This window comes from Nanorana parkeri, unplaced genomic scaffold, assembly GCF_000935625.1.
Source record: "Nanorana parkeri isolate BGI_ZX_2015 unplaced genomic scaffold, ASM93562v1 scaffold662, whole genome shotgun sequence".
Taxonomy (NCBI): domain Eukaryota; kingdom Metazoa; phylum Chordata; class Amphibia; order Anura; family Dicroglossidae; genus Nanorana; species Nanorana parkeri.
In genome coordinates this window covers 263,146-273,088 of record NW_017306930.1, presented here as the reverse complement: position 1 = coordinate 273,088, position 9,943 = coordinate 263,146, and the positions used below count along the sequence as shown (strand labels likewise).

General features: G+C 39.6%; 1 protein-coding gene across 1 annotated transcript in view; it reads right to left on the bottom strand.

The window, feature by feature from the left end:
* The window catches only part of INPP4B (inositol polyphosphate-4-phosphatase type II B), a gene marked incomplete at its 5' end in the record, with an annotated part of 263,520 nt that overhangs the window by 11,155 nt on the left and 242,422 nt on the right, over positions 1-9,943 (bottom strand). The window contains one exon of the mRNA XM_018563411.1: positions 8,387-8,541. Coding sequence (XP_018418913.1) covers positions 8,387-8,541 — 155 coding nt within the window. The remainder of the gene's footprint in view (positions 1-8,386; positions 8,542-9,943) is intronic.

The window sequence follows — 9,943 nt, the reverse complement described above, 5'->3', positions numbered from 1 at the left end:
CAGCTACCTGTAATTCTGCAGACTCCTCAGTCAGCTGATGAAACTATTGCAGAATTAACAGAAATGGGTGGGAAAAGGATGCATGAGCAGCACTTGCAGACATCTGGCTGCTCTGAGCCTGGGAGGAGTAAGAAGAGAGCCATTTCTCTACCTCCTGTGCAATTAGCCACTGGCATAGTGAAAAAAACCCCATCTGTCTATAAGGAGCTCCCCACACTGGAGAAGAAAGGGTGAAGAAGAAAGAAGAGATGGAGTAGAGGGAAGGGGAGGTGAAGGAAGGGTGAAGGAGGAGGGGGGAGGAGAAGTAGAGGAAGGAAGAGAAGGAGGAAGTATCTAGTTCCAAGGCTTGCCACCTATTATCTCCATGTGGCAGCACCTCTACTTCTTTTATGCTTGCCTGTCATTTGTTTTTTTCTGACAGTTCTTATTTGGGGGAATGGTGGGCAGCCAATGGCTATAGCATTCTATGTTTTGTGGCTGTCTGCCCTTCACCCTAGCAGTAGAATTTCCCTCCTCCATTTGCTGTTGCCTGCCCTTCCCCCTCTGCTGTGGAAGGGAGGGCAATGTTTTTCCCCCTGCAGATATGACCACAGTCCCTTGGCTATAATGAAATAAAGAAAAAAAAACTGGCTGCTTAGTGTCTGGGAGGAGGAAGATGCTGCTGGCAAAGCAGAGGAATTGTAAATGTGCCTGGCCTCTGCTTTGCGTAGCCCAAGCAAATCAATACCAAACAAAATCTGAAAAACATATAAATAAATATAAACCTAGGACAGAACATTTTCACTAGATTATATAAGGGAGGGGTTGCAGCTGATGCCTGTTACTATCTGGAACTGCCATGTCTAGCCACTGTACAATATTTATGTCTATTGTCTCTCAAAAATACACTCCGATTTCTATTTCACAATAATACCTTGTCTCTCACTCTTACATTGTGGCTTAACCAAACTGCTTACATACTGTCCTGCTACTGTACAATATTTGTAGTTATTGTTGCTCAGATAACAGACTAATTTTTATTGAAAGATAAAACTTGCCTTGTCTCCTATTTGCTGCCAATTTAAGTGTTGACTACTGTCCTGACACTAGCCAGTTTATACCAAACACACACTCGAAGTACATATTTTAAATATTTTGGAAATAATTGAGGATAGGAGGGGGTTCATGGAATGTGTTTGTTGTGGTTTTAAAGTGTTTTTGTGCACTCTGTTTTGACATTTTATTAAACATTCAATCAATACACTATGGTGCTGCGAAAGAAGCTCCCTAACTATACTACACACTGTTTTGCCATTGACCAATTGGCATGCAGGTGAGGGCTTCATCTCTTTAATTTTTTAGAGTAAACTTTGATGTAACGGATTGATGTTATTCCAATGTCGCCCCCAAAATCACATTTTGCCTTGTTAAATGCTCCCTTGGCAGTTCCCCATGCCCTTTTTTGACAAATGCTTCCCATGAAAATACAGATACAAACAATAACACTGAGCTTATGAGAAACCAAATGAGCACAGATCTATTAAATGAGCTAAGACTGGCTACAGTCCAGCAGAACTAAATTTAAGACGTCACCCCACTTAGGGCAAGGTGGCTACATATGCTAATCACAATCCTATGCATTTTCAAAAACACGGGGGAAAATGTTTTCCTGTTTATGGTTTCCATGTCTCTAACAGCCATGTAGAAGAATGAAGAAAAAAAAACCCCAAACATGAGTAGCAACTTACTAATGTGGTCCTTAACTCCAAACCTTCTGAGCTTCCAACTTGAGTCATATATAAAGCAAGGAGACATTACGATCAGGCTTACCTTGACCTTGAGGTAGCCCCATCCTCCTTAGAGGTACAGACACCACAGAAGCCCACACTCACTCAAAGCAGCTAAGGACCCCAGAGTTTACACCAAATCCAACAAAGTAAAATTGCCACCTGCTCAAATCAATCTATAGCTAGCAAAAGGGAAAATAATCATGGGTAGGTACAGTAAACAATATAGAACACCTAATAAAATGGTTTCCAACATTTAAGACAAAGTTGAATATAAAAAAGCTGGGATAAAACACTGGGATAACACCATACATTCTAAATAACTCCAGTAGTATATAACATATTTTTCATGAATAATTATATTTAGTCCTTTTTGGCTGTTATCTATGGTTTATTTCCTATATTCAGTTTGTGTTAATTTAAATGTTCTTCTTATGTACAAATCCTTTTATTGTTTGTATTTCGTCCAATAAAATGAAACATATGTAACATATTGCTCTCATAAATCATCTGCATCAGATCTACACTCAGTTAACAGGACTATAGAGACCAAAATGAAAAATGATAAAAACTATCAACATGACTGTAGTAAACACATTTAAAACTGTAATTCTTCCTTTGTATGAGTTTTCTGGGATAAATGCAGTATAATACACAACAATTGTCAGCGATATAAATGTTTTCCCCATCTTTGTCTTATTTTTTTCTATCTCTAGATAGATTTCTCTGTCTGTCTTCTTTTGCACATAATGAAAGCTTTATATCCATTTTAGAAGTTAGATCTTTTTTTAACCAATTGCAGACAAGTTCTCGGCCATTTTTTCCTGTGTGGTTAGTAAACCATGTGATTGTACATCTCTGACCTTTCCTCTTTGCTTATCATGACAAGAAATAGCTTGTAGATCCCACTGAGCATGTGTAAAAGATCTTAGCACAAGCTAGCCACACAGAGTCAGATGTTATATGTGGCTTGCTAAGCTGTAAATGGGTGGTGTGAACAAAATATCTGAGTTGTTAGGGGTATAGTTTAACAGGCTACAAGTAAAAGATCTGAAGGTGATTAAATAATATGGTATTCTGGACAGACAGTGCTGCCTTGGTTTTACACTCAAACAAATGATGTGATGGAGCTAGAATTTTGTAATATGCAGGCAAGTATGGCAATATGCAATCAACACGCAGACAATTATGGTAGTTGGTATGGCAATATGTACATGACATACTGGCAACTGTGACAGTACGTAGCAACAAACTGGTGATACATGGGAGATATGGGTCAGCATTAATGACAATACCGAGGCAACAAATGATCACTTGTTACAATACCTAGGCTGCAAATGGGTATATGTGGCAATACATAAGCAACAAACTGTCAATCTTTACAAAATGTAGGCAACAAACAGGCAATTCCTACAATATGAGGGCACGCTAAATCTTAATAATAATAGGGTCATGCTAAATCTTAATAATAGTAGTATCCCCCAGCAAGCATTTCTATATACCCCAACCAGCATAATTCTACCCCCCTGTCAACACTATTATATTTTATCCTGCAATATGAATGCAGTTTTCTTCAAAGTGATACTGTGTTCTCCAGAGAGATACCTGCTGTAAAGCCCCTTCCTAAGCCTAGAATTTACAAGAGGTTCAGCTTTACTACAAGTCAAGATTATGTAAGGCATAGGATGCATGTGAGGACTTCCATATGGACACAAAGTTTAATCGGAAAATGTACATGGGTATGTGCTGGCACCACTTCAGCACCATTATTACAAGGAATTGTAGGTGATAACAGATTTACTTAAATTTTAGATTTGGGGGCTTTTAACAAGTCAGAATGGACTGTGGACACACGAAAAAAGCTTGGGGCATCTTTGCAAATGACAGAGTCCTATGTCAAAGAGGTTCTGGAAATTGTAGGAGCTGGATTATGGAAAATAAGGCTACATTTTTCATTTAAATAAAGCAATTCATCTGATTGTTTGATATGAGAAACAGCTCTGTTTCCTATTAATAAGCCCCAGCACACCCAATACAACACTGCATTGTAAAGGAAAAACATTTTGAGTATCAACTAACTAAACAAACTTAGAAATAGTGCAACCAAAAAGAAAATGCAGTCTGTCTAGGTAGACATGTCTGTGCCTCCAGCTTGGAAACCAGGGTCTCTGAGGTTGGTTTTAGAAAAAAAGGAAAATCTAAATGTTGGACAATTTCCCTGTTTGGCAGCTAATTCATGGTGTGATGTGTAAGTACATCAGCATCCTGCAAGCAATGTTTGTCCCCACTTTTCTCCTCTGTTTAGGTAGCAGAAAATGCTGATACAGTTTTCTCTGTAATTCATGGCATTTCTTTATAATTATATTGATCTGCATGCCTGCTGAGGATCACAGGACAGATCATTATTTCCCCTACAAGACCTAACAAATGATTTTTTTTAAATATACGTGCTCGACTACAGCATTTCGTGACTTGCAAGAGCAAAAGCATTCAAATGAAACTGAAAAGTTAAATCCCTTTAATTGTCAAGAAACACGGGGTGCATTTATTTAAAGGTTGCTGGAAGACAGGCTTATTTATGAAGAGTCATTAGGCAGCTTTATAACTTTCTTGTATGTCAATAAAGAACATGGTGTTCTGAAGAAAAGTCAGCTAATTTAGGGAAAAAAATAGCAACACAAATATAAACTAACTCTGTGAAATTTGCTGAAGCTTATGCTGAAGACAGAATAAAGCAAATGTACAACCTAGCATGAAATTGAGGAAAATTCTAAGTGATTTTAGAGTACTCTTAACTATTTCAGCATTTGTAGTGCATTAGTTTTAATAGAGCAACATGCAAGCTAAATGTGACTATCAACAACCCTTGATGTGGTTCCCACCAGATGCTTAGCACATGTCTGTTGGAAAAATTACTAAATAATATAACGGCTATAAATGTGAAGACACACAAAGGTTAGCTAATGCATAACTCAACACATTGGGGTGATTACTTGTGACTGACAGCGAATGACAGTGGGCGGATTCCATATGTCAATAGAATCTGTCCACTGTCAGCCACAAGGAAGGCGGACATTATGGGGAACTTTGGGAAACTAGTTCTCCGTCAGGTCCATCTACCTTGTGATTGACTGCAGACAGTACGGACACTACGACCTCAATGCCAATCTGCATGCAACAAATTTATGTACCTGTTTCTAAACAGATTAAAGGAGAATTATGAGGTGAGTGATTTTCACTAAGCCTCATAATCTGAGCAGTTTCAGATTATGAGGCTTCAATGAAACTGTCACAGGCCGGCTCAGTAGATCGGGAAGTGAGCGAACAAATACAGTCGCTCGCTCCCTTCTCGATCTATCCCTGCAGAGAGCTGTGACTGTCACTCACGGCTCCCTGCAGGGATTCCTCCCCCTCCACTGTCTGATCCTCCAGCCCTGACTGGCGAAACGGATGGTGGAGGGGGCGGGCACAGTAGGCTCTGCCTCTGGATAGGCAGAGCCAGCTGTCAATCCCGCAGCTGGGTGGATCCAGACAGTATTGTCGGGATCCGTCCCGGCTGCGGCGTCTCAGTATACCGCGAGCTGTAGCTTAGAAATTCTATCGGGTTTTTATTGCTGTCTGTGTCCCTAATATTGAGATTCACTCTTTCTAATTGTCCTGACCAACATGTCACCTGGAAACAAAGTGAGGGCAAATCCAAAATTTTTCGCTTTCACCAGAAAAGGAAAAGAAAGGAAATGTTCAAATGGGAACCATTGTTTCCGTGACAACTGTCTTAGACCGAATTTCCCTCACATTTTAAAGATATTGTCTCATTTCCTGTTGAGTTTACAAACCAACAGTAGCTCTAACCCTCCCCCACTTTATCCAAAATGGGAAACAATTCTGTCTATTCTACCTCGGAAGTAGCGAGCAGAATAGACGAGCTGAGTGCTGCAGAGAATAGGGATGAACGGCAACGAGTGAACGGCTTCATCACTTCGGCTTAGCCTAGATACAAAGGCCTTCATAGATGCATGGTTTCTGCTTTCAGTGATTTGAGGGGAGATCATCTGCTATAGGTGTGCTGATCTCCCTCTAATCAATGTACAGTACACAGACCTGCCATGCTGGTCCTGGGCATGCATGGGAGACACCGGAGCCCAGGATAGCTGGGGGGGTGCACACTTCCCCGACACCACACATGCAATGCGGTGGCTCTAAAGCCATCCAAGTGCTTGTATGTAACAGCCATCCCCGGCTTTAATTTTTTTTTACAGTTTCCCGCTCGTGCGAACAGGGGAAGGAGAAGGCATTTTAAAACATCCCCCCGCCCTCAAGTGCGAGTCATCTGGCCATTTATTTACAATGGGCAGCCAGCAAGCAGATAAAGTACTTAAGGCTAAATTTCCAGCTTGCAAATTTCCAAATTTGCACAGCGTCAAGGGGAATGTAGTACATAACACATCCTGCAATTTAGCTTTATGACATAAATCTGGTCAATACCCTAAACCTAGGCCAGAAAAAAACTTTTTGACAGCAAATGAATAAGAACTTCCAGTCCTTGCTCATCCGATCTGTGAACATTTTTATAATATTTGTAAATGCCCATTAAATCTTTAATCAATTAGTGAGCATGCCAATTATGAGAGGTATTTATGTTCCCTTTTAGAATGTAAGCCCTCACGGGCAGGGCCCTCCTTACCATCTTGTCTTGAATTGTATTGTGATTGTAATGTCTTCCTTATATTGTAAAGCGCTGCGCAAACTGTTGGCGCTATATAAATCCTGTATAATAATAATAATAATGTGAAAGGTTTCATGAGATACCACAATTATGCAAATATTAAAATGGGGGGAGAGAAGGGAAGACCATCTTGACTGAGTTGGGCAACAAAAAAGCGAGCCATGTTATACTGTGCATTCATTGCACTTAAACACGATGATAAACAAGAATACAAACCATAAAACTGCTGTCTAAAATTTAGGTTTTAGGTCTAAGGTGGTGGCACAACAACACAGAAAAGTGGTGTAACCACCAGTGGGACGTCATGTCCCAGCATCCACTGGTACTTTGCTGACCTCCTCAACTTGTGGTCTAACCCTTAATATGGCTGATCCAGAGACAGGTCTTGTAGATGGAGGAAAGAGTATGGTCAATCATCAGCTTAGAATTATGAAAGAAAGCAGATTGATACTGCACTAAAACAGTAAGTTTTTATTTTATACTATATACCTTTATAAAAGAAAATACACACACAAATTCTGCAGTGTGGGAGGTGGGTCTTCACAACTAACAGAAATTACTTATATCTGGAGGCCAACTTTAAACGGCTCTGTGAAATCCATGGCCTTCACAATTTACACTGTGATTTTGAAGCTTTTGTCTGGCAATAAAAGTCAGCACATTGAAACCTGTTAAAAAGTGGATGGGCCTCTATCTTTTCACCCTAAACTTGTGTTTGGATACCATAGATTACTGCACACCATTTCTCCTTGTATGATGTTACTGAATAAACAGATGTTTCCTGTGCTATTCCCACGGTCCCTCCATAACATAGAAGCATGGGAACAGGATACAGAGAATGTCAAGGGATCACCGAACAGGTGTATTCCTCTGGCAGACGATAAAGCTAAAAGGCCTTTTCCTTTTGATACATAAAGCAAAGTGCAGCAGCTCAAAAAAAACCAAGAAGATATATTTATTTATTTATTGAGCTGCCATCCTTATAAAATAGAGTCTTCTGTTGAATACCACAAATTAAATATACTTACTGTAGATTGCAAACATATTCCCACTAGGTGCCAAAAGATGTCTGATGTACAAAGCAGTACAATGTTATTTTTCTTCATGTAATCTGTTTTGAATTGGATGTGCGGATCCATGCCTTTGAGACTGTACGTACTCCCTTAGGGGTGCCTGTTTTTTGTGGGAGTTGCTGCTTTAGGTGGTGTAGACTCAATGCAGTGTAACTAAAGGCAAATCTTTTTTTTTTAGATTCAGATAGGCAAAGGGTTAGAACCCCTGTCAGCTTTTTTTTTTATTGCTGTAAGTGTCCCTGATAGGGAGATTTACTCTCTCAAATTGTCCTGATCAACAATGTCACGGGAAATGAAAGTGAGGGTAAATCCACATTTTTGAGTTGCCACCAAAACAGGACTCGGCAGGAAATCTTCCAATGGGACGCTTTTTCATGTGACAAATGTTTAAGGTTGGTATTCCCTCACATTGGAAAGATACCCTCCCCCTCATCTCACTTCCAGTTGAGTCTACAGGACAGGCAGTGAAGGGAAATCTCTAATTAGACACAGATGGAAAAAAAAGTATCCCTCCCTTACTCAATATAAAAAAAGGATTGGGCTTTAGCTATAATTTAGCTTTCTTTGGAACCACTAGTAAAAACATAGAAGTCAATTAAAGTTAATTTAGCGTCATTTAGATGCCCTGTGAGCAGGGCAATAAGCCAGCATTAATAACATGCAAAGTGAACTGCAGGAGAATGCTGTGGCATTCTTTAAAGCTTTAACATAGAAGGTAGCAGAAGGCTTCATCAGATGAATGCCTTTCACAGCGATCAGTGTGAATAAGCCTCTAAAACGTCACAAAGATGTTCTAGTGATACCATACATGCTGTACATACCTTCTCATGCAATCAAGAGCCCGGACAAAGAAGTCTTTGTGAAGATCATGTTCATCTCTCAAGACTGAGCACTGCTCCAATGTCACTGACATGGAAGTTCGGTCCTTGGCGCTTTTACAGCAGGTAAATCTAACTCCATTCATTTTTCGACAGATCTGTTGAGGAAAATATTTTTCTTTAAGTTCTGCAACATATGGTAAGCTATGTAATTAATTTTTTAGGGATGATTAATCACGCCATGCTAGTTTTGCTGGCTGTGACATTAGTAACAATCTATGTTTTCTTAATAAGTAGGTTTAAGATATGGCTCTCTACTTCCAAGGTGCAGTGATCTAACTACACCCTACTCATCATGCCCTGGAGCATACATATCTCTTCACTCATATGGCTGTTGAGAGAACTCCTGAGAACAGACAAGCTAACTAGTCATTGACCTATGCAAGCTTATTCATTGAAGCTGTAACTTATAGTGATCAGATTTCAGTTCACTTAGGTAGGATTAGTAAAAGATGACTAATGGTTGCTCTGGGTTACTGCATTTTGCACACAGCTGTCTGCCTTAGTGAACAATCTCATACATTTCAAAATCGTTGTACCAACCTACCATTTTCTCTTTTCATTGTTATTTTGTTATTTAAACTGTACTTCCAGAATATGTATGTGTGTGTACATACATATTGTTTTGCCCTAAAATGGAACCCAAAGCGAACCTTTACCCCCTTTCACTAAAAATTACTTCAGCATGCAGCTCTGCATGTCGATTTAAAAACATCTTACATTCTTTAGTGAAACAAACATATTTTTCTTTTACTTACAATTATTTTTCCACCTCCTGGTCCTCTTAGGCATTAGTGATGTAATTGTGCCCAAGCGATGCATCCTGGGAAAGTTACATGAGCAGTGCATTGCTGGGAAATCTCATATGTAATCTCACGAGATCTCAGGGAAAGGCATTTTCCTCCCCTGAGATGATTTGCATGGTCACATGTCCTAGTCACAGTTCCAGGAAGTAAAGGGAGATATATTAATCTGCCCTTAGTAAAAAAAATGGCCACCATGAGAGAAATGGGGAGGTAGAGAAAATTAGGGTATGCAAAGAATAAAAAGCTGACAATTATCTATCTGTTCGCAGATTGCCATTACTAAACATTTCTAAAGGTGTATTTGTTGTCATCTCAAAGATATTGGTAAAGTTCCTCTTTAATGCACATTACGGCACACTTATCTCCCAAAGAATCCTTTTCCAGCAAATCGCTATCTGTTATCTCCTTTGTTACCCAGTTCCCATTGTGGACATCTTTGCCTAGTTTTCTTCTGGGTTCAGAGCCTGCAGCCATCTTGAATGGCCGGTCAGGAACCCAAAGCATGCTGAGATTGTAAACTGAGTTGACTGTACACTGAATGTGTGGCTCCGTGTACAATCCAAAGAAAATCAATGGCAGGCAGAAAAAAAAGCTATTTTTGCAAAAAAAGACATATAGAGTCTCCTTTGCAATAAAAACCTACCTGCTAGCAATTTAAAATACACACTTTCTTAGATAGGGAATAGTTACAAGC